Source organism: Pseudoliparis swirei, chromosome 7, assembly GCF_029220125.1.
Source record: "Pseudoliparis swirei isolate HS2019 ecotype Mariana Trench chromosome 7, NWPU_hadal_v1, whole genome shotgun sequence".
NCBI lineage: Eukaryota > Metazoa > Chordata > Actinopteri > Perciformes > Liparidae > Pseudoliparis > Pseudoliparis swirei.
Window position 1 is genome coordinate 8,646,556 of NC_079394.1, and position 26,053 is coordinate 8,672,608.

At 45.2% G+C, this 26,053-nt stretch overlaps 1 protein-coding gene across 8 annotated transcripts in view; it reads right to left on the reverse strand.

The window, feature by feature from the left end:
- fbrsl1 (fibrosin-like 1) overlaps positions 1-26,053 on the reverse strand; it is a 263,354-nt gene that overhangs the window by 24,391 nt on the left and 212,910 nt on the right. For all 8 annotated transcript variants that reach the window (XM_056418085.1, XM_056418084.1, XM_056418083.1 and 5 more), the window contains one exon: positions 9,845-9,893. In XM_056418085.1, the coding sequence (XP_056274060.1) occupies positions 9,845-9,893 (49 nt within the window). The remainder of the gene's footprint in view (positions 1-9,844; positions 9,894-26,053) is intronic.

The window sequence follows — 26,053 nt, forward strand, 5'->3', positions numbered from 1 at the left end:
TAGCCACACATACAGAAAGAAGTAGGGGACTCTGGGTCTAGCCTCTTCGAGCCGTCGTGGACAAGGAACATTAACAACAGCCTCCACGTTTTCAGGTTTGCGGTGAGGCGTTTTTAATGCGGCAAGTGAAGAATCGATTTGTTTGCTGTGTGAAGGTGGCTTGTCAGTTTGGGGAAATGTGTGAATGCGAGTATCTCTGTGAGGAGAGGCTGCACGGTGAAACAGGAGAGAAATTGGACCCAGCAACAAGCCAAATCGCTTGCGAGATGAAACAGACTAGAAAAAAAAACAAGACGACACAAGGCCCCAGAAAAGTGTCGAGCAAGGCAGCCTGGCACACGAGCAAAACAAAAACAGAAACAAAACAAACACTTTCTGTGTGACATATTTCAGATTGCAGATGGCAAAACAACACTGAAAGAGTTAGAAGAATCAAAATCAAACTGCCAAGTGTGTCTGACTGTTTCATAAATCTGTGTCGAAGCGTTGGCTCCACACCACATCAAACCCTGTAAATTCTCCTGAAAGCCTCCTCTCTCCCTTTAGTGGCCAGCGCTTAGATTATTGTGTGCAGCTGAAAGGTAAGTGCTGGGAGTGTCAAACTTGAGAGTGTGTTTTAAGCACCATAAAGTATCAAGACCCAGATGGCTCATCCTCCCTGAGATACATGTCCACTCTACCTTGGATCCAGTGGCACCTGCTACCCGGATTAGTTTAGGGCTCCGCCAACCCAGCACATTAATACAGTGTGCCACAGCTGATAAGGAGCCTAGGCCACTACAGCACTCGCCCTGCACTTAACAGTAGATGAGTCAATACCTGTATTATTAGTGATAGCGATAGTATATAGATCTTTTCCATAAACACAGGGAGCCATGATTTTGATGGTATTTAGTGTTAGGCTTCAACAGATGTGGTCTTTCGAAGCTTGCACTGCAGATGGCTTTGGACTGATCCGGACTAAATATTTAACTAAATATTTAACAAACAAAAAAAGCTTGAACATATTTTGGAACACTGAAACAGGTTCCATTATTTTTAGCAATAATGATTGCTACAAAACCAAAAGGCCTTAATTTAGCTTATGTGCTTTTTATAAACAAAGAGCTATAGTCCTGATAAGAGCTACAATATATTTATAATCAATCAAACTTTATTTTACACAGGTGGAAAACACAAATTCTAACAAAAGGGCAATATCATCAAGACCATATATCAGTGTAGCCCAACAGCTCTTTATACACCTCTCCATAGGTCATGTGACATTGAAGCAATTTCTCTCGTTCCCTCCCAAAGCAAGCAGCAGTGATTTTCCAATCCTGCTGCTCACCCCTCAACGCAGCAGCACTAACCCAACAGTCACGGAGGTTGGAGCCCATGCTCTGCTGAATGGGGTTTTACAGCCAGTCAGAGGCCATTAGGGGCCCCGCCACCAGGGCCCAGCACAGTGAATTCACCAGTAGCCAAAAACAACAGCCAAACATCTGACCGCTTGAATATTGGAGAGGACCACACTGTGCATATTATTATTTTTTAACCTTCCCTGAAATGGCCAAAATACTGCGAATTACCACCTATGTGTTAACAAACACTGGGACCATTAATGGCCCTGGTGCCCAGTGAAATATAAAACAAAAAACAAGCCCTTTCTCAGCAGTGTGTGTCAAGATACCGCTTGTGTTGAGGTCAAGGCTCTAGATTAACAAACCTCTCCAAACCCAACTCTCTGTCAAACATCCTGTACGAGTCTAAGCCTGCAATATTGCTTCAAGACAGAGTGGCTATGATACGACACTGACAGAAATATAGATGCTAATATGCTGCCACTGGAAAGGCATGTAGCACAAAAAACAAATAGTACATGAACCACCCATCTGGAAATACTTGGCAAATACTTTTACAGGCCTCACCCCGGTCATATGGATGTGAATGAATGTTGGTGGCGGTCGGAGGGGCCGTAGGCGCTGATTGGCTGCCACGCTTCCGTCAGTCTGCCCCAGGGCAGCTGTGGCTACTGATGTAGCTCACCACCACCGGGATGACTGTGTGTGTATGACTACTGGACTCTGCACTCTGTAAAGCGACTTCGGGTGCCTTGAGAAGCGCTATATAAAATAAATGATTATTATTATAAGGCAGGCTGATATTTCTGTTTGATTTAAGATCTTGTTTCCTGGGTTCAGCTCCTTTTCCCCAAGAATCCTCCCTGACACATTCTTCTAATACATGGATGTCCTTGTGTGTCATGGATTCTGAAGAGTTTGACATCCGTACTGTTCCTGACGATGGGTTTCCCATCTTTACACGCTCGCGTGAAACGCTTTTCCAAAATGTCCAATCCATTACAAGCATGTTTGTAATATTCATCTAGGCTGACAACTTTCCCCGAGCCAGCGATTGTACATTATCCAAGCGTCGTGTTTGGCCACAATCGCCTACCATCTGGCTTTGCCAATGCGCATTACAGCCTCATCTGCAAACAACATTGGCTCTGTACCGCTCGACACAGATGAGCTTAAAAACGCACATAGCGGGGAACTGGGATCTTCAAACAAATGCAGGGTGGGGGAAAAGCCCACTCTCGTTGGCAGAAAGACTCAAGCTTGGAATAAAGGATTAAAAACAAGAAAACCTTCAAGTGATCACACGCGACACGCTTTACATTTCAGGCCTGACAGTTGTGATAAGACACTGGTCATGTTTTATTCCAAGTAAACAATAAGAATGTCTTTCACGCTGCAGCTGGCTGCATTGGGGGAGGATTACGATGAGACAGAAGATGTGATGAGAGCTACTGCTTTCTTGAGTTACCCTTTCTAAATTCTTCCCTTTATCCTCCCTCAAGGGAAAAACAAACAGAGAGCCTGCATCCATTTGAGCCAATGGTGCTTCCCTGCTCAGATGGGAGTCAACCTGTGTTTTACAAGTTGGTCAGCTAACTGCGGGGGCTGTAGCTTATCTGCCAAAAAGCTTTTCCCTAGTTAGGGAGCTTCTGATTTCCTTATTCAATGTTGAAGCATCAGCTCCCTTCACACAGCTAAGACACGGTGAAGCAGTTTGTGAACTATCTCCGTAACTGCTAAAATGAGTTGGGTACAGCATGCTGCTTTGCTGCCAAAAGGGATTTCTTTGATTACAATGGTCATTGATTGAATTATGTTTTCTCGCCAATGCTTTGCCCACTGAGCATAGCCAAACAACTCATCATATCTTAATCTTTTGTCTCAATGCCAGTGGTCCTGTAACCTCATTTCAACATTGAGAATTCCTCGTCGTGGCTGTGTGCTTGCAATGAGATGGCTGGACAAATACAGAAATGTCAAGCGAGTGTTCCCTCTAGGTCAAAGCGACAGTATATATTGGCATGTGCTTCTTTACGTCATGCTGTGCAACGCTGCTGATGTTGTGGCAGGTGAGGGGAATCATGTGCATGGAAAGCCCAGTATAGCATTAAGCTGGCATTCTATCATCTAACCTGAACTGAAGAGACGGGGCTGAAGAGCCTCAAGCGATCATTGGCCTATGTTGTGCATCAAAGATGACTTTGAGGAGGCACAGGACTGCTCAGTATTGAAGTGATTCAATATATTCAGTTTGGCTTAATCGTATGCACTATGAAGCTCTCTGTATAAACCAACCAGTTCTTAACAGTAAGATGGGAAGCACAGCTCAGAGATGTCACACCCTGGACATTATACACTGCAGCTGTATAGTGAAAGTGCAGCAGTCTAAATGCTGGTCATGCCCCTGACAACTTATCCTAAAACTCCCTCATGGCCTGCAGTGATTCTGTAATTGCTCCCTCTGCACAGCTAAAGCTAAATCCATATCCAGTCAATGAGCACAGAGTCACACAATGGAGCCTAATCACACAGCCTTCAATGTGACTCCCATTTCCTGTCACAATAGCTGATCACCACCCACGGGCTCGCTGACAGATGACAGGCACCGATAGGACTGACTGACAGGTGTCAAGCGTTCTGACATGTAATGGCTAACACAGACAAGAAATAAATTGACTATCTAGCTGAGCTTTTGTTTCATGATTAAAGCTCAATCTGCAATGACCCAATACTCTAAACAGAAGATAAGTTAATATTTCATGCACACTGGGCTCTCTGCACAGAGCAGTTGCTTTTCTAATGGATATAATAGTGCTCTACAGTGGCCAATGAGTGCACCCAGGGATAGCATGACATATCAGCACAGATTTCACAAGCCAGCTAATTGCAGTGCATAGAAAATCAGGAGGGTCTTTGAAAACAAGCGGCTTGTAAGAACCGGTGCAGTTCGACATCACATCCTGACTCATATAAAACCAAACAATTCCCTTCAGTCAGCTTTTCAAGGTGCCAGGCCAAAGAGGGATTGTGGGTAATGTGGCTTGCTCCCTCTGACTGCCTGCCACTCTGAGCTACATAAATAGTACATGACATTGTAATCGTAATTTAAAACGCTATAAATATTGAAGGATTAAAATAATTTATGGAACACCGCAGTGTAAATGGATGTGTGTGTGTGGGGGAGTGTTTTGTCTCCTTTCACTCCTCTCTTGCAGTGTATGCTGAAATGATGGGCAGCGGCGGTGCAAGCTGGGAATTCTGTAATTGCTTTTTCTATCCCTGAAGCAGGGCTTCCTGCTTTAAATCAAAAAAGGCAATCTGTCAGTAATGGCTCAATTAATAATTAAACACGTGTCTTATCTCCGCCAAGCTCCCCCTATTTATTTTCATCTTTCCGACAGGGATGGCTGCACAAACAGCATTAGCACTATCAATAAAGGGAGCATTAATATCAGCCCCTTTCTCCCAAAACAAATCACCCTGCTCATAAACTGTCCTATGTCTGCGAGAAGTAATAACCCAGAGATTAATAAAGAAACAAGCCATATTTTTTAGTTTTCTCTAATTTCTCACAAGTATTTTCTCTCCCGGAACTGAGAGTGTTAGCTAACCCATCTGCTCTCTGTATTCTGCGAGGAGTTTTGACCATTTTAATATTTAAATGAAGTCAGAGGAACACACAAGCTGCTGTTCAAGCTCAGTAACAAGTGAGGTGGTGTTAGAGGCAAGAGGGACGGTTTATTTTATGCATAAAACTACCAACCTTCCAGCTCTCCTTTGCACATGGTGTAACTGTATCATATGAGAGCTTGACCATAAGTGCTATGTCAATACAGGAACATTGGTCTTCTTGATAAAGAAAGCATGTCCTGCAAGCTGCCTGGACTTTGTCAAACAAATCATTGTCGGTACTGAAGGTGAGCTTCACCAGGCTTAGATTCCAAAGCAGTGAAGCCTACTTTCAATAAGAGCGTTTGCTAATCTGCTGTGGGAAGCCCTTGCAGCCCTTGTGTTTTTCCATCAACATGTCTGCACTCCAGTCATCTCGCCTGCCCGCCAGCCAGACACATTCTCCATCTACCTCCACTCAATCCTGATTCAACGGCGGCGAAAAAGCTGATTAGTTGGTCAAAGGGTCAACCTCCATTCATTATTTAATGGGTGAGAGGCTGCACACAGTCAGGCCGGCTGCCGAGGTTAGTGATACATTACGCTGACCTGGCCAGAGGAGAGCTGCCCAGTCGAATACAAACATGCTCTCTCATTTACTTCACCCTGGCTGAGATGCCCTCAATCCCCTCTGCCCCTGACCTTGCCGTTCCTTTTCAAATCACCATCCTTCCCCCAATCTCTGGCATTCAGAATCCAGCAGGTGGGACTGTGTTTCATTTCCCTGTAAGCTTGCACTGCAGGAGCAGGCCCGGAGCTATGGCTGGCCCAGGTAACTAAGAAGAGGAGGAGGAGAAGGAGGAGGAGGCCATTGCTATTTTATTGACATGCAGCCAACAGTAGTGGGGGAACAAAGACCACTCAGCACCTATTGAGAGAGCAGGCCTGCAGACGGGGCGGTTGATTAGCGATTCGACACGGGGACCCTGGACTGTGTAGCACATAATGAGAGCTTAGGGAGCAAGCCATGAGTCGATGGGGGAGGGAGGTACGACGGAGGCGGGCTTGGGAGAGGAGAGGGGAGAGGCGGGCTTCAACCATAAGGAATTGATTTCCTACAATAGAAGATTGATATATGAGTAAAAGGGCTCCAAAGGAAAAAAAAACAAGGGTATGGGCAGATCCTAAATCCTTAAGCTACAGCATTGGTAATGTGTTTATATATAAACAGTTAGAGGATAAGCCCTAAATCCACTGCAAAGCTAAATGGTTTATGCATCTTTTTTGTTTGTTTACTTCTGTGTCAATTAGGCAAATTGGTCTAACATCCCTGACGAGCAAGAGATCTAAAGTGAGTGGATTTTGCATTCGTGTCCAAAAGCTTCTATCTCCCTGAACACCACACTAACCTCGTCTTCACCTTTCATGTGGCCTCAGAGAGATGCTAACAGAGTCACATGTGCATGATGGCAGTTGTGTGTGTGTGTGTGTGCTTTTCTTCCTCTTCTTCGTCTGTACGCTCTCTCCTTCCTTTGTTCCTCCGGTCTAATCCAGTATGTGTGGGCCGGTAAGTTTAATGGAAACAATTTATTAAGTCCGGCTTAAAATGCCATCTGCAGCTAAGCCTCCCAAAGCCGCTAAGCTCCTGGTTTCGCCCCGGAGCTTGCTGTGTTCACGCTTACTGTAATGCTCTGTTTAAAATGAGCACAACGGGTCAAAATTAATCAGGATTACAAGGGCACAAATCCACTTCAGAAATGGGTTTTCTACCAATCTTGCTCCTGCTATCCCAAGATGCCCGAGGTTTGTCTGATGGACCGCACAGGTTTACCCTCGCACCATAGCAGGTAGCACCGAGCTAGCACAACAGGACCTTAGCCTTAGCGAGTACAAGGGGGCAGGAAACCCACAGATACAACATTCAACATAGTCACTGAAGCTTCCAAAGTGTTCTTCTCAGATATTTTTAGCTGCTGACAGCTCGATGATAACTCCCCGCCACTTCCATAGGCACAGCATTGTGAAATGTTAAAAGAAGGGCTAACAATGAAGTGTTTATCTGTGCTCTGTGGAGGTGCCCTGGACATGCTCAGCAGTCACATTTAGCTTCTCATTCGCCTTCAAGCAAGTGATAACAGTAAACTCTGAGCTGCAATTCAATAAGAGTAGCCCTGAGTGGAGCACATGTCTTCACAGCGCTATTACTTAAACATGCCATCCTCCAGGAAATCAATAATTTGCAGGAGGTTTTAGACGGGAAATATACAAAAAACGATAACTGTTAGATAATGCTTGACCTCTGCTGTACCTTCCTACCTGGAAACCACCAACACAGAAAGACATTCAGCAGAACGTGTCCTAGCTCATGGGTCACAACATCCAAAGAGAACTGCACAGTGTGTGCTGTGTTATTACAGATTATATTAGCTTGCTCTCTCTGTACTGTTAGCTTTGCGAAGGAGAGATGACGAGAACTAAATATGAGAGAAAGAAGGCAATGGTGTCTGGGTTTTGCCCAAAACCATGTTCTGTGTGCATAATTACAGCGCTCTGCCTTCGTTGATTACTATGTTAGTCTTTCCTCTCGTCTATTAACCCTGAACCGTTTCATTAACATGACAGACTGTGGGCCTGTGTGCAATTTGGACTTAACCTCAACTGTTTGTACCCGTAAGTGCTCACAAAAATAAAGTTCAGAAAGGAGCACGATGTTGAAAGGAAAGCAAGAGTTACATGAAATAACACTCATTACCTCGAGAAATGTACAAGCCAAACATCATCACAGCATTATATATTTATGTGTGCCATGATTTGTGTGTGCGTGCATCTGTGAGTGTCTCCAAGCCAACAGATCGACAGGCCTGGTGATCAGAGGAAAGCCGGCTTTTCATTGGTCCCACAGGAGCATGAGCGAGACCGGTAATGGGACACATACGCCACATCCTAAACCAGAGGAAAACAGCCTGTGGGCTGCAGACACACACGCACGCACGCACATACACACACGCATGCATGCACACACACACACACACACACACACACAAAACAAACACTGTCCTAGAATCCATTACAGCTCAAAACAACATTGAAATGGAAGAAAAGCGCCGGCTGGGGGCAGCGCCGCCATTGTCGTGTGATAACATCGTGCCCCCAAATCACTTCATAAAAGTGTTTATTTATTTTCTGCCTCGCCCTTTCAAACCCCTAATTCTAATCTGGTGCCCTTCTTCCACATTACCCAAACAGGATCTGGTTGATCTGTGCAACAATCAGGAGAGACTCCTGAGAGACTGATTGGATTGTCTGGATGTAATTCCAGAGTCCTAATCCTCAACCTTGTGTGCACATTAGCAAGGTCCATAGAGCCCTCCGTTTGCCAGCTGACATGGATGGAGTGTTTGAGTGTGTGTAAAAGACAATGGCTGTGAGTGTGACTGTGCTAGCGGTTCTTCACAGCAGAGTTTACATGCGGCCATGTTCTGTACGGGCATGCAGGAAAAATAAGTCAACATCCTGACAGCTGACAGCAGCAGAAGTCCAGCAGCCTGGTGGAGAAGAGATGGTTTCGGACACGGCCTAGTTGTTTTCTAAACCATGCAAGTCTGGAAGTCATTGCCATGGTGAACGCTGGTTTCACCACGCCGACGCTGGCACAGGTCACTTGCATCACACGGCCGACAGGCCTGGTTTTTGTCAGCCATGCTTTTCCACTTAGCAGTCTACATTTCTGTGTTAAATCAGGCAACACCTTCATATGCTATTTAGAGGAAATGTAGTTTTCACAATGGATGTTTTGATGTGCAGGTTAATAAAATGGAGGTAGACAAAGACGTAAAAAAATTTTGGGTACCAAAAGGCAGGAGGAATATGTATTCTTTTCTTTTGCAGATAACAATGACCTTTATTACTGTGCTAATAATATATGATCTATCCAGAATGAGTATAAAAAGTGCTACATTTACCTCAGAAAACAGTCAACACTTTCGACAAATATTGGGCAAAAACAGAAAGTAGAAAGCAAGAGTAAAATATGTCTGTGTGACCAGTTTACACTACAATGTTTTGTGTATATTATGATGACATTTTTAAGGCTTATCTCTTTGTCCAGTCCGTCCTCCCAAACCCTCCTCATTTAACCTACACTGTGCTGCACTGTGCTAATGTCCCTGGTTCCTGGTTCCTGCCCTGGGGGGACATGGTCTGCATGCTGCTATCTGTCACCAGTAGGCTGATGGCTCCTCTCCTCCCTTCCCCATCTCCCTGCATCCACAACTTGACACCTTTCCACCTGCTCTGACCTGGCTAGCATCATTGCATTTAGAGAATATACAGGTGCAGATATTCTATAACCATATGCTATATACTCCAACAGATGTATGTGATTGGAAACACATATGCACACCAACGTGAGTTCATGCATGAACTTAGAAATGCAACATCTTTCTAATCCATATATGTGCATATGTTAAAACACAACAGAGAGTGTGTGTTGTCTGGAGGCTGACAAAGATCTTTCTCTCGCTTTCCTTTGGCATCTATTATGGTCCAGGCCTGCTGTCAGAGAGCTTGTATTGCCTGAGGGAAGTTCCCATTTGTGGGAGCATGTGGCAGGGAGGCTCTAAATCCCCTCTAATGAACCAATATGTAGGAGGGCTAAGCCTTTGGCGGGGTCGTCCAGCAAACACCACTCTGCGCTCAGGCAAAAATGTATGCATATGTGGTCACCAGACCTTGTTTAGGTCGACTGACATTTCAATTTGAATGGGAGCTGCAGGATTAGAGCGGAGGACATTTGAACTCATTCGCAAAAAAAACATTTGTTGTTATGAGTATGGATGAGGCAGAACAGGATAGACCGCAAGGGGGAATGAGAAAACAGAGCTGGCTCTTACCTTTGGGTGTGGTGGGGGAAAAAAGCTTCTCCGATCCTACATCAGACACCTGGAAAAACAAGAAGGGACACCTTGAGTGGATTTTTCAATCCAATTAAAAAAAAAGCAAAAACGACTTATAAATATCATTAGAATTCATCAAAAGTAATGCAATCACTGACGTACATTTTGGCTGTCTGGTAAAAGCCCAACTTAGCCACAAATGTGGCCACTAGTGCAAGGAGGAATAGTCCAGCTGCCACTACAGCTTGATACAGTCAATTAAAATGCTCCAATCAGCCAACAAGAAGAGCTCACAAGAAGACCTCCTGATGGTTCCTGTCTGGCTCTTTCCTGTAAAGGCAACATTAGGTGGCACTGTTGTGCCACCTGAAAACCCTCTAAAGAAATGTTGTCAAAGACAGAGGAAGTCAGTAAGGTGGCTATGCAGCATTAGAGCACAAAGGCTCCTACACACACGCTGCTGCTCAGAAATCACATTTTGTTCTGCGATATCTTTGAATGGAGTAACCAATCTCACGAATAGAATATGGTTGTACTCTTAAAGCAAAATCCTTATTTCACAAATGCAGTATTAAAGACAATATCTGCCCATAATGGAAGTAAGTAGTTGATAGATAAACAACATTATCATTTGTTGGGTCGAAAATAGTTGTTACTTATTTTGGTGAGCACTGGAAACCTGGTAGTAAAAACTGAGGTTGAGTTACATGAGACACTATGAAGTGATCGTGGAGTCTTCTAGACTAAACACTGCTAGGTATTTTCCTCTTTGCTTTAGATGGATATGTAGATTCTGGCAAGAACCGCCTAAATCAAAACATATCTTTTACACATGTTCACTGGCCAGATGGGACATGTTTAAACACTATGACCAAGTAGTAAATCCACACAAAACCTGGTATTGTGCAAAATACCGTCGGAAAAAATCTGTGCGCTTGGAAGATAATAATAACAAAAAAACCCGCCTCAGCCTGTAATATTAGCCCATAGACAGGTTTTGTTTAAAGCTAAGATTTCCCATTACTTTTCTTGCTTCTCATCTGGGTTCTGCACACTTAGAATAAGCTGCAAGAGCTGAACATATGTTCTGCCCAAAGGGCCCGAGTGTCCTTAACTGCCATGCTTGTGTTTTATGCGGCACAAAGGGAGCATATGTAAAGAATGAACAGTGAATCCGAGTGAGTGCAAGAGCGACAGAGACAAAAAGAGAAAGCAAATCATTTTGTAAACACAGATGGCTGTCCTTGGCATCCGTGTTAGTTCTTCACAAGTGTTTTGAGGACGTCCTCTTCTTTCCAAGACCTCCCAATTTCTTCTTCACTCCCATTCTGTAACTCTTCTCCAACGTGATTCCCTCAAGAATTCGCTTTACTCACAAAGCAGCCATATATAATACAGATAAAAGCCATAATGGAAGAAAACAAAGCAGGGTGCAATATTTGCATCTGCAAAAAAGAATGAAAGAAAAAAATTATCTGTTGATAAATAAGGAGATATAAGCTACACCACATGAGGTAAATAGATAGTGGTGACAAATAAAATGTCAGTTGCTAATATTATATTTGTCCTCAGTCAGATAATTTAAATTTGAATCATTCAAACATTATGTTTGATCACATTTAATTTTTTTAAAGTGTCGTGAGGCCTTTGCTAGAGTGGTCAGTTATGAGATTAATAAACTAGAGTATATATTGTAAGTTTTGGCAACCAGTGTGTTTAAGGAAGTCCAATTGCTTGATGCAAATGGCAGAAGACGTCAATAACACCTCTTTAGTAAGTGCGCCATTTAATTGGAGTGCAAATAAGTCAGCTGAAAGGAGATGTTTCCTGTTTCCTCTTACATTAGACGAGGCGAAGGACTGGAGGAAAGACAGTGTTGCGCATTGCCCTCTTTCGGTCTCCCAGAACCGGGCGCCAGGCTACAACACAGGCTCTTTGTTAGCTTTGGATGACATTAAACGCTCCAGTACCAAGTCTCAGCAGTGCAGCAGCACAACCTCAGCCTTGAATCATGGCCCCGGAGGCCCTGGAAGAAAAATATGGGCTCAGAATTAAATGAAGCTTGTCAAATGGACACGGGAGCTGGCTCAGGGACTTTCTTAGTGTGGCAAGGGGTCACAAAAGCAAGAAAGACAGGGTAGGTCATGCCATGACCCAGTACAACAGTTAAAACAGTTATGAAATGAGTGGTTATCCAGAGAGCAATGCAGACATAATGTTCCAGAGAAAGAGAACAGAAAATGCTGAGTTTACCAAGTGCCAAGACAACCTAGTTCTCCTTATTCCAATTGTGTCTATTTTGAGTGTGCAGTGAGCCGTTCTATTTTCCAAACATATTCCAAGCAACATCAACAACCGATATTTAGGTTTTAAGGCGGTGTTTTGCACCTGCCAAGTCTGCATGACTCCGTCGTATAATCCACAATTACAAGGCCGGCTCACAGAAGTACTTCTTAAAAAGGCATGTCAAAGCAGAGCTAGCTGTTGTTTTTGTCGAACTTTCTGGGTTTCGCTGGTCAAGTTGACATTTTTTCACGGGGCTGTGCTGCTGGCAGTCTGAGCTGCCTGCGGTTGCGGTGTGCAGAGGTCATGTATAACAAATTCTTCACACTCTCTTTGTTGAGGCAACCCTGACTGCCATAAAAAAACAGGCAGGGAAAGACGAGACAGGGGAAAAATACATAAAAAGAAAAAGAGACAGACAAATAAAAAAGTGAGCCAGGCTTTCCAAAGGAAACAGGGAAATTTAAACATCTAAAAAAATAATGGGGTAAATTCAAGCCACATTGCCTGGGAGCCAAAAGCCCTTGGAGCGGGCCGCAGGAAGCCTGACCTTTGAGGGGGCCGTCTGCTATCTGAGCCTGGGGCTTCAGGGGCCTGGCCTCCTCTCTGGAGGGCCGTCAGCAGGCCTCAGCTTTCTTTCCCTATTCTATTCATTAGCCATGCTTTATGATTTAGCTTCCTCTGAGCCACACAAGAGCTCCCTTAGGAAAGAGACTGCTAGAGAGAGGGAGAAAAAAGGGAGCGAGACAGAGGGAGGGGGGAAAAAGCAAGAAGGAGGTCATAGGGCCTAGCCGGGGCCCAGCTCTCAGCAGCTGTGAAATCCTTCCGTTTCCTCGGCAGGCGTAAAAAGAATGAGGGAGAAAGAAAAAGAAGGGAGACCAGGGAGGGAGCTGTGCCAGTAAACCCACCATCAGAGTGCTAACTCCCTGAAGAGCCACATGCAGAACCATAACTCTCAGATTTAGTGAATGCCAAATTACAAATTACACTGCTGTTTGTTTTAAAAAGTCCCCAACTTCCCTGAACACCAATGACTTATTGGCTGCATAAATCTCTTGATAGCAGAGCCGCAGAGGGAGAGCAGAGAGGCAGAAACCTTCGCGAGCAATAAGTGAGACATTTACTGCTCGGCGAAATGCATTTGCTGCCACAGCAAAGAAGCGGGGGCGGGGTGGGGGGAATGAACACTTCCCATGTACACATCGCTTTTACTTAATAACACAGCAAGCTAATTAATTTAGAAAATCTGAGACAAGCTTAATTGCACTTTTTCTTTTAAAAATGCTTGCGTGCACAATGGGGCGACTGAGAGAGGCGATGCAGGCAGCCAGGGAGGCGTCATAATCAAGAGAATGACCTTCAGGCGTACATTTATGAAAGACATTGATCAGTTAAGGCTGTGATTTCACCGAGACAGGAAGGTCAGCAATTACCCAGATTCAATTAACCTCATTTAGTAAAGACTGCTGAGAGACCAATTTCCCTCCCCAGAACCCCCCACCCCCCGAACCCCCCTGCTTTATATCAAACGATCCACAGGCCGTCCATCTAACTTTGATCTGAGAGCTCCCATTGCATGCCTTGCATTCCTTGGAGGAAGAAAATCTTGGAGCCAGAGGTTAGGTAGACCCAGACTAAATAAAACCAAATTCCTAATAGGTCCTCCCCCCCCCCCCCCCCAGCAAAGCAGGTAAAGCCCTTCCCCTCCCTGGCGCTATCACAGCTGTAGTGTGAAAAAATAAACTTGTAAGTAGGCTTTGTTGTGGGCTCATGCCTGCAAAGACAATGATTACTATTTAGTTCTGAGTCATTTGGCGCATGCAATGTTCTTCACAGATTATTGTAAGACAAGCGGCAACGCGGCTAATCTTAACACTTATAAACCACAAACCAAATATGAGCCACCACGTTTCCAACATGACATTTCCCTCACTTGAAAAGTAAACTTTTGCAAGATCCATCCATCCATTATCAATACCGCTTCATCCTCATTAGGGTCGCGGGGACGCTGGAGCCGATCCCAGCTGACATAGGGCGAAGGCAGGGGACACCCTGGACAGGCCGCCAGTCCATCGCAGGATTTGCAAGATGTGCAACTCCAATATCAAGACTCATTTAATGGGCAGTGCAAAAGATGGTGACACAACACGATAAACACAGGCAGGGAAATAATCGCAACACCTAAGAGTGCATAGCTAGAAGTATGTGGTCCTGCTCTGTAATCATGGCCGACAGAGAAACAGACACAACACATGTGCGTGCTAAATAAGTTGTTCAAATGTCCTGGCAAGAACAAAGACAGTCAATGGGCATATATTAATGGTACGTGCTGTATTAATGTGCGGTACATATTAAAATACTTCTCAGGGAGCCTGAAAGAAAAGGTAACAGAATTAAAATCCCAATAGAGTGAGAAGGTGAAGAAGGGAAGCGGGCAACAGGGCACATATTCTGGCATGGACGATCCGGCTGTCAGTTACCCAAGCCAAAGCTGCCTGTCCATGGATCCACACTCAACACACCTCCCACCTACATGCACACGCACACACACACACTGTTAATTTACTTTCCTGCTTGGTGTTTCATCACTGTCAGCTTCCTCCTTCACTGCCCTTTCTTTAAATGTTCCTTAATTTTCCAGTCACCTTAAGTTTTTACTTCCCTTTCTTTTGAGGACTGTACTGGTATATTGTTTATGTTTAAACTAGTGCTGTGAAAAATAACGCGTTAACTCAGTTAATCCAATTACAGGTTTAACTAGTTATTTTTTTTAAACGCATTTAACGCATGCGCAGAATGAGCTTCCAATCCGTCTGTTGTTGGTCGTTGGGACGAAAAAAAAGTCACTTGCAAAATGAGCTTCCAATCCACCACTTCAATCTGAACTCTGTCCGCTCTCATGCAGACGGTCTGTTCATCGGTAATGATCCTTCCGCAGGTTCACCTACGGAAACCTTGTTACGACTTTTACTTCCTGTAGATCAGGGTCTCAACACGTCGATCGCGACCTGCCAGTCGATCGCGGCGTAGTGTCGGTAGATCGCATGACATTAAAAAGATTGGCCCGCCCCCTGACATGTTCTCTATAGCACGTCTTTGTTCTTTTATTAAACTAAACGTCTGTTGTTGATCGTATCTCCACAGCAGCATGTCATTTCTGTCTCTTCGCGTTGCGTTAACACTTATCGATCTCCGTCTGGCGCGCCACAGAGCTCCGTGCGCGCGCATCGGGACCGAGCAAAAAAAAAGTCACTTGTCAATCTGTCCACCTTTAGATTGTATCATGGTGGAGTTAATGGTTGACAAACAAGAGAAAAATGCTCTGTTTAACCCTCCTGTTACCTTTACATTTACTAACATATTTTACCCTCGGGGTCAATTTGACCCCAGCAATTAAAACCTGCAGAAAATTATTAGAATTAATATTGTTTCCCAAGTTTAAGTGTGAGGTACTTTATGTTTGTTTGTTGACTACCTAAATAGCCCTTTAAATAAATAAAAATTGATATTTCTGATATGTTTGACACAGTGAAAAACAGCCTGGGGTCAAATTGACCCCAAAGAACACCGACATTAAACATTGAATGGGGTCAAATTGACCCGAAAGGTAACAGGAGGGTTAAACATTCTGTTTAGGATGAAGATGTATTAATGTTCCATATGGAAGAAAACTGCTAAATAACTGCTGAGTTGCAGCACCATTGTATAGAAGAATGTATAAATGTATATATCCGTCTTTTGTCATAAATCTCTATGTTCTCACAAAATATACCGAGAATATCGGTAATATGTGATTAATCATGATTAATCCACAAAAACCTGTGATTAACCCGATTAAAAATTTTAATCGTTTCACAGCCCTAGTTTAAACAAAAATGTCATTAACCAAAGCTACAATGCTCGTCTGCAGGAAATGAAGTTCTGATTTTAAGTGATGAAGTTTGTTTTCTGTGTGTCAAAAGGTCACATAATGATCTTGAACACTGACAAAACGGAGCCTATCAGCACTGATATGGTTAAAACAACTATCAGTCAAACCCCAGAAGGGGCCTGGTTTTCTCTGCTCATGTGGGAGTAGCTTGGTGCTTTACTAAACACTTCTATCAGCACCCACTCAGACCCCTCTCGCCCTTTCACCCCAGACGCCCGCTAATGCTACTTTCACAATAGATACAGCATTAGACGTTGCACAGTGGGCCTACGGCTTTCGAGGCTGCAACAGGAGACACCAAATTAATTACCCACCCCTTCATTTGTCCTCACGCCGTTACAAAAACGTAATGACCTCCCGAGCGGTCGTTTATTATAAGCCGCAGCAGTGCTATGCATTCCCAGAGCAGGGAACAGCCACCATCTACCTTACCTCCAATTCCCACCCGCTGCTGCTGCCACCGCCTGCATGTCAGAACAGGTGTGGGCCAGCAAGACTGCAAACCCCCAGCGAGCATGATGGGATATACAGCGTGAAGGGAAAAGGGAGAAGAAGCCTCCCACGCAACTGTCAACCAACAGATACTCGCCTCATCTGGAGCATCATTAAGAGACTAATGAATTCCATAGTGACCATGTAGAATGAAGTGGCCTCTCCTCGCACACATACAAAAAACGCACAAACCTCTGTTAGCCCGAGTGCCATTTTCAAGGCATGTATAACATGTGTGTGTGTGTGTGTGTGTACGACAGAGGGCCAGGGCTGACAAATCTTGCTCCCTCTCCCCCTAGCAACAGACGTAGGGAAATGAATACCGAGAGAGGAGCAGGGGGGCTTGAGCTTTGTGTAAAATATTACCCTTCGTCTCGCTTACCGCACCCCACACCACCACTCCTCCTCCCTCCCTCCCTCCCTTCCTACCTCCCTCCCTCCCCTCCCCTGGCTGTGCAGCAGTTGCTAGCCCTTATCACGGCTGCCTGTCAGTTTAGTATACAAATTAGCAGTCTATCAGGGGAATGCAGGGGCCTGTTTCATCAGTAGGGAGAAGGGCAGAGGCATGCATTGCATTAAAGCCTGTCGCCGCTGCAGATAGAGAGGGTCACAAATCAACGCCTCGGCAGGCCCACAGCCAGCACTAACCAGATAAGGGGAAATGAAGGAAAAAGGACTAGGCGTATATCACCAGAGAGAATCCAGACCGGCTCAATCTCCCTAAAAAGGCGCTGGGTGAAACATAGAGCAGGGCTGGTAAGGGCGGTAAAAAGATGGACGTGGTTACAAATCCCACTTCCAGCCCGACAGATTACACAGTAACACGAAACACATGAGAAACAGGTATAGCATTATTTAATGTCAGTGACAGGGGCAGGGGAACTGCTTTCAGTTGATTATTGACTAGAATGTGCAGAAAATTAGGGCTAGCTAATGCCCACTTTCTCCTGTGAAGTGAACCTGTGCATGTTAATACCAGCAGAGACAAAACGCCTGCGAAGGGCTCTCATTAAGTGGCATAATGCAATGAGGCACAGTCTAAATTGCGGCAATAAAAGCCGACAGACAAATCATCGCAATCCATTTAACTCAATTAATGCAACACCAGATTCAAGCTCAGTGGTTTAATAGCATGCGTGGCTCCTCTCTCTTGTCAGGCTTTGGGGAATAAGGGGGGCCCCAGGAGAGGGAGTTAGTAGTATTCCTTTTAGGGTGAGATAAGGGTCAATGTAGCACAGCCATTGTACTATGATTAAGTCCCGTTTGAAACCATGGAAATGGGGAAGGAGAGCGAAAGACAGCAAGATAAAGGCAATGGGAGACAGAATAACAAAAGCAGGAGATAGCAGTAGCTCTGTTTGGCACAACACAGCTGACTACGGAAAGGGCGTGGCCCCTTTTCCTTTTTTAATGTCAAAATGTGTGCTAGCAGCGATAAGAACAGCAGGTAATCTCTCGGGGGAATCAGGGGGCTGCTCGTCATTACTCTCTGGCCCTGATATAGAGCAGAGCTCCGGTGGCTTCTCCAAGCTCCCCAGGCTTCTTGGCAGCTGAGATGGCAGATAGCCCTTTAAGACACGACTCGCTGCTCCCTGATTGGCTGGTCAACAGCCACAACCAAATCCGGGCACCCTCAGGGCCGCTGTGAAGAGGTATGATAGGACGGGTCACGGAAACTCACTGTCCTCATATCCACATCATCCTTTTGTTGTAAAGCCGTTACCCCATTGTCCGCGTGGGTGGTGGAAAGTAAAAAGGCCTTTCTGGATGTTATTGTCTGAGAGGAAGGGTAACAGGCAGGCAGATTATTTCAGAAACAGCCTTCTCCAGAGCTCTCACAATGTGGCACCGTTGTTGCTGTGGAGAGGATCCTGGAGATAATAATAATATTCCTAGTCAGAGCCATTCCCGCAGTAGAGCTGCCTTCTAACAGAGAGATACACATCATTCTGACTGGCCCGTCGTGACATAATCGCCCTGCGGAGAGCTGCAGGCAAGCTTGGTAGGCAAACCACCTCTCACTGCAGCTTGTTAAGAGAAAGGTGGCTTTAAGCACAGCTCAATAGAAACTCTTATTGAACTTGTTGTTTTTTTCACTCCATCTGAATAATGTCTCGGTGAGTCATAGCCCACCTCAGGCTACACAAGTTAAAATCTTCCTTTCTTTCTCTCTCTTAAGATTGTATTGCGCTTTTGACTTGGATGAATTTGCTAAGAGGGGGAAAAAAAACTAAAGTCGGCAGGATCTTAAATAATGCAGCGATAACAAAAGCTGCGACCCTTTCCCTTGCCTCAACCCACACACACTGTATTTCTTCTGCAGTGAAAGACAACACACAAAGAGAAGAGAAGGCAGAGCTGGCACTACATGGACATGTGAGGTAGGCATTGGTTTGCTCCTCTGGGCACGGACACCTTTAATGAGAGGAATAAAATGTGCAGCAAGAGGCAGATCTCACCCGTACTACGCCAGTGATTTTGAGTAATATGAATCACCTCCCCGCTAAAACAAATAGATATTGTTATAATACGAGTGGTCTAAGAAAACTATGGGGGATCCACAAACTAGCCTCCACACCACTCATTCTGCCTCCTAAACCCTACACCGTACACACACTTGATGCCTGTGACCCCTGACCTTTCAGCTTTGCTCTCTGCTGAACTCAGTTTATCTGTGCGACGGGGGGTGTGAAGTTGTCGATGCTGGTTTAGTAACAGTATCTCTCCTAAACTACAACAGCAGCTGAAATGAGTTGGAGGGAATTCAGGAATTCATCTTGGCATCTTGCTCATACGTCTGCTGCAACAGAGAAAGTCGGCTCGGCTATCAGGATCAATACAGCCACTTGTCTTGAAGAAGGAATGGGGAAGTTGGGGAGGTGGCAAGTGTGTGTGTGTGTGTGTGTGTGTGTGTGTGTGTGTGGGGGGGGGGGGGGGGTGGAGTGGAACACTGGAAATGGGGCAGGAAAATGTCCCGTTGGTCTCACATTACCATCCCCTGCAACTTTAAGCCACCCCATCCACCCTGCTAGCACAAACAAACATGGTATGCACTATATAAAGGAGCCTCAGACCTCCAAAGCCCCCAGGTCATGTTGGAAAGGGATGTGGCACGTTAAGTGGAATTTACTTCTGATGCAGACATCAGGACTCAGGTTTCTTGCAGCTTTAACCCAAGCTACCCCCTGAGGCCTCACTGCAGGGTTGGACAGGACACCCAACGCCCAGGCTGCCACCTTTAAGAAATACCTCCACCGCTCAGCTGCGCTTAGAAAAGGGGGAGACAGACGGTGATGTTTTCGGTGTAAGGTACTGTTTACAATAGACCGACTTTCATTTCATTACCAAACACAGAGAGGTGATATTGCTACTGGAAGAAAAGAGAGATTTGCTTCTTGCTCTATATAAGCTGCTGCTGAGGTCTGTTCTGTTTCGTGAGTTGTGTTCTGAAAAATGTAATATAGAATGTGGACCGCAGCATCCCTCAGTACAACCACTGCTTCATCACAGTTTCACTTTGATGTTGTCTTTTCATTAACTTTTTTATTTCTATTTGCGACAGGGCTTTCACTTGAATCTGAGCTATGACCCCCCCCCCCCCCGTGCACACATACCTGTCCTTCATGACATGGCAGAGCGCTCGAGCGCTTCTGTCATCTGTCACTGACAGTCCAGATGTGGGACTTATTGTTGGGGTGGGTGAGAGTGTATATATAACCATGATGACATATCAGTGGGACATGCCGGGAGCTTTTCTCTGTAAGGGAGAAGGTGATGGAGGGGGGTGCTGAGTTAACTGCGTACCTCTAGGGAGTCCAGCGCAAGCTAGTTTAACGCCCACGCGACAACTGCAGAGACCTTGTGGGAGAGCTTACGGCTTTAGACTTCACACTTACTGTGTAACATCATTCTCACACACCACACTGTGACCTGACCTTGACAACGGCCATGTTAGTGGTGGATTTCAATTACAATGGTCAGTCACTACTGCAACTGTATGGGAAATAGTTATTTATTGCATGGACATGCGATAACCGTGGCTGGAGAGAATGATGACAGCCTGTCAAGTATTCTGTTATATTAGAGTTCAGCTCATTATTGAGCACTCACAGCAAACTGCATTTCTGGTAATTACACAATAATACCATTGTAATATGTAATAGTCTATTCTGTAAGCTTTTTTGGTTTTATGAGCCTTAGTGAACTCTGAGTAAACCCAGCGTCTGTTATCTCTGATAATAACATAACACCTGTGGAGGAATTTGATCTGGCAGCCATCCGAACACAAATCCCAGGACGGAAGAGAAGGGCAGTGTGAGGAGGATATATTTGATGTGTTTGCTTTGCTAGAGTAGATTTATGAGCAATCACTGCAGAAAGGCCTGTTAAATGTTGTTGGCCACGTGTAGTGTATGCAGAGCATCATTTGCTCTGGATTAAAATATAATGAAGCAAGTGAGTGCAACTTTGTCTTACATGCAACTCCTTAAATTATTTAAGTGGTAAGAGAAAACAAGGCAAGAATATTCCCTGGAGCACTACTATCCTTTTATGGGCTTGCTCATGATGGCAACAATGAATATCTTAGAGTGTGTTAAAAGCTTTGTTTTCTTTGTGAGTTTCTATGTATGAGTGGACTAAATGAGCAAAAAGGATGCCAAGTCGCATACAGAGGCCCTTCTTTTTCACCTCCAGTATTTTGGCTCCTGTTATGTTATTGGAATCTGAGTACATAATGCACTGGATGGATTTTTTTGCAGTGTGGCAAGGTTAAACAGCTCGCGTCGCCTTAACAAACCAGCTTCCTGTCAATAAAACAAACCTGACAATTTCACTCTTAAACAAGCTCTTAAAATGCAGAGCTGTCTACATTTTCAAAAGGACGGCTGCTCTAGTCACTGATTGCCAAAGCTACGTCGATAAGTGGTTGAATTAGCTGTCCTATAATAATGAATTTAATTATTTTTCAGACAAGAGAGGTAGGTTGCTCAGGAGTGCTTTACACATATGTAATAGATTAAACATAAGACCATTACCAACAATTAAAGTTAGAAACAAGTAGTAATTCAAAGAATTACATTGATTGTGAGCCAAAATAAATATATAGGTTTTTATCTATTACGTTACATTAGATTTAGCAGACGCTTTTAGCCAAAGCAATTCTGGGTTAAGTGTCTTGGTCAAGGACACATCGACGAGGGCTAGAAGAGGCGGGGATTGACCGCTGAGGCTCTGATTTAAAGACGGACCTGCTAACCACTGACCCACAGTCTATTGTTCAAAAACGTTAAAACCTAAACTTGCTTTACTGAAATATTTCTATGACATATCCTCTCTCCTTTAAAGTCATTTCAACATCTGCACGTCCAGAAACACTTGGCCGGGCTCAGGTGGCTCCTGTCTGTATTTGAATAAGAGATATGCAAACAGATGAAGTCAAGGCAGCAGCTTGTGTGCTCAAGGAGCCTTTTCTCACATTTGAGAGCATCCTTGGATTAGTTGGTCCAGGCTCCAGGGCCTTTATACTGCATGCTATTCATCCAGCAGAGAAGGGGAAAAGGTGTGTTTGCAGAGGCCAATGTAAACAGTCCCATATGAAAAAGGTGAACATTATGGCCAGCAGAACTAAGATGACCCATCAAGAAGGGTCTTCAGGAGAAATCCTCCAAGAATCTTTCCGTTCCACTTTTTTCTTTACACGAGTTGCGAGAAAGTGGTTTAGTCAAGTGTTGAAAGCTTTACGTCTGAACACAGAAGGATGGGTGTGGGGTGTTAGCTCAAATCATGCCTGTTCTATGCTGCTGTAGATTTTCTCTAACACACTGTTTGGAGCAGTAAGTGAAGGCTCTATAGCCATTGCTTGATAATATATTTTACCAGTGGTGTTTCTACTGTTCATGTTTTTATTTCATATGCTAAGGTTCATTGCTTTCCATGCTGGCCCTGTGAACCTGTGTGGCATTCAACCGATGCCACCTACCAACATGTAATTGGAAACTTAGTTTGCTTTGTTGCACCCCTGGAAGGGCTCTCTAAATACTCAGATTCCTGCCCAGTCCATCACCCACATTCAAGATTGACAGGACCCTGGCGGGATGCCATTGTGGGGAGGAAAGAACTTCTGGTACTGTGCCCTTGCACCTACCACAGATCAATACCTCCATGCGCAATTATAGTAGCTGAAACGGATGTGTTTACAGGCTTCAGCGCCCTACCTACACCATCAACCCCCCTGACCCCCTGCTTCCCATCTAAGAAACTCATACAGACACGCATGCTTGCACACACAATAAACAGGCAGCAAGCGGGAAAACGTCCAGTTCTCCCATTGACAATCCACGCAAACTCTATTTTCAGTATTTTTTGCCAGCGTAGCAACGCCTGCAAAGTACTGGGTCCCAGTAGGAGAATGCAGGAGGCAAGTGTGAGGCAATGTGGTGGTGATGGGCCAGTGGAAACACTCCTGTCTCCCTCCCGCTGGGAGAGACTTCAACCTGTTTCTCTGACAGTGACACTAGTTCTGTCAGCTTAGCCCCCACCCTGTCACTAACAGGTGGCCTGTCCCTCACAGCAAAGTAATTTGCCTTGCACAGCAGTCGTCATGGGTAGACCCAGCCAAGCTGCATTCAAGTTTCCAGCATTACATATCAGGCCAAAGAGAGAGGCAGTGGCAGAATGTAGGGGAGAGAGCGAGGGGGAGGAAGAGAAGGAAGGAAGAAAAACCTCCTCCGATCAAATAAATGCCACTGTAAGCACAAGTGACATGTCTTGTTTGGGGTCGTCCCTGTTCAGGGCCTGAAAGGCCGGCACTGCCTCATCTCCTCAGCTATGTCTGCAAGCAACGTGGGTGGGTGCGAGGGGGAGGGAGAAATGTCTGATTGGTGCCATAGCCAAGAGTGAGAGCAGCCCAATTATATTTCCTATCCCTCAAGAGCCGGACAGCCCCCTCTGGTAGAGCGAAGCCTCTGCCATCTCTGCTCTCCTCACCTCTCAAGACACTGCAGATAGATAAATAAATGACAGCCCCGCTGGGGCTTGGCCCAGCATCCCAGAATACATTGCGGAGGCTGGCTGCCTGTCCGTTTGCCTTCACCTGGCATTACTGCAGATAGACATTTTTCACATTATTATCGTTGCATCGTCTCCGTTGCCCCGTTCACTCGCCGAGTTGTGGATGATGATAGCGGCAGAGGACCTGAGGAGATTGGACGGAAATGTCTTCTGTCAAAGTCAGCATAGCCTAGCTTAGCAGAAATTTAACAAGTTCCCTGGGCTCTCTCCATTCACTCTGACGGAGCACGGAGCCAGGACATGGCCTGCTGACAGCCCAGGGCATGTCACTGTCACTGTCACTGGATAGGCCAGAGAAGGAGGAGCGCCAACAGGGCTCAATCCTACAAGACTCACACTTTACACAGTTCCATATTGCTACTTTTCTCTCACCAAAAAATAAATCTACTGTTTTAGAAAGTGGACTTCATCTAATATAACACAAATGTAAAGTAGCCTTAATCGCTTCATCGGTCTTCCTTTCCAAATCACTATCTTGGGCTGTCACTGTAAAATGCTTCCAGCTTGACAGAAAGCCAAATATCCCAGGATGTTTGTATTTTCTTGGTACTGATCAGGTGGAAGCCAACAGAGAAATACTCAAGCTTAAACTGCATGTATACCAGCATCCCCACATGCTCACCACTCCCCGACGGTTAAACCCAAAAACAGATGTTGCGGATCAGTGGGGATAAAAAAACAAGGCAAATAAAAGTGGAGGACGGAATGGAAAGCATTAACTATAATCAAAAAGAAACAAAAAGGGGACCAGGATGCTTTAATTACTTCTCACATATAATTTGGTTTTGTGGGGGCAAGCCAGGCTGTGCCAAGAAAAGAAAGATCAAAAGCAACTCAAATTACATGTCAGGAAAGCAGCCTACCCAGGCTTTTTACGCACGGCCCATCTATTTTCCACAACTGAAGGACAAGGCTGATGACCGGCTCCATGGATTCAGAATTTGGATGCAGCCGTGCTAGATTTAGTTTTAAGGTTATGAGTGGAACGCACAGTCTGTAAGCATCTAAACTGTGGTGATAGTTTTCTGTTGTTTTGCCTAAGTATCCATCATCTAAAATTCCCTTAAATAATGTGATTTTAATAATTTGTCATGCAAGTCTGCCAAGTGGCTGAGGAGATGCGTTATGTTTGGCCACTGGAGAGCGTGGATGCTGCCGGAGTGAGGTGCTCTATGAATCGACTTCATAGCTGTCCTCTGTTTGCAGAGTCTCTCTTGACTCGCTGGTGTTGCCACAGTGCTAAATTGCACAGCTGTTCCACAATCTGTGGCGGTGTTAATTACCCAAATGTGAGCGGCAGCTCGTCAGTTCCTCACTAACGAAGGGGCCTGCTTTCCAGCGAGGGTGCCGTATGTTTGGCATGTAGGCCCATTTCCACCCAACGCTCCCCAGGCTGTGCATGGACCACCCGACACATCCGCATCCTGGGGAAGATGCATCTAATTAAAGCTCCCGACTCAAATCTGCTTACTAAGGGGGAAAAACACGCGGGCTGGATTAAAAGACGGAGAGATGGGTGGAGCGGTATGGGATGGGGGTTTTAATACACTGCGAGTGAAAGGGCTTAGGAGGAAATATGAGAACACTCAATAGTTAGATCCCAGGCAAGGCGAGAAGGAAACGCCGTGTGAATGTGAGCCGATCAGTCAGCGTTTGTCATTCTGATCCCTTCGCACTTTCAAAGCCCCAAGGCAGAGACAGACAAGCAGGTTGTTTTCTAGAAAAGTGACTACTTAACTCTTCGGGTTGGCCCCTCTTCCAGGGACGCGTACATCACTTCTCAACCATTTAGAACACGGAGTGACAGAACTCAACAGCCTCTCCTGAATGCCAAACACACTTCAAGATCTGACCAACACTGAATACAAAAAATGATGTTCCAATTGCTGCACATAAACATGTGGCTTTCATCTCTCTCCAGCCTCACATGATGACGGTACACGGCGATGAAACCCTCTCCAGTCAGTCCCTGTAAACTGTTAATGCACATCACCCCACATCTTTTGCCTTCAATGTTCAAAACAAAGGTGTTAAGCACTCCCCTCATGAATCATACTTCCTGGCTAAAAGCCTAGCTGCAGTGTACCACCCACCTCCGGTTATACATGAACAGCACAGCCTGAAGTAGCACTGGGAGAATACATAATGAATGCATGAAGCTGGGTGTCATGGGGGCTTGTATGGTGCACAAAACGATGGGGCAATTAGGCCCACACGACACCTCGGGATGGCGTGATGAAGGACTCCTGGGCTCGTCTCCTCCGCCTCTGTTCCTCTATCATTAAGGATTGAGCAGCCACATCTGGCTAATGGCACGCCTGGGGTTCCTGCTCAAACACTGTGCCACACCGTGCACATTTAATTACGCCTCATAAAAGGTAACAAAAGACACGACCTGCTCTCGGGGAGGCACAGTTTGGAAAAAAGGT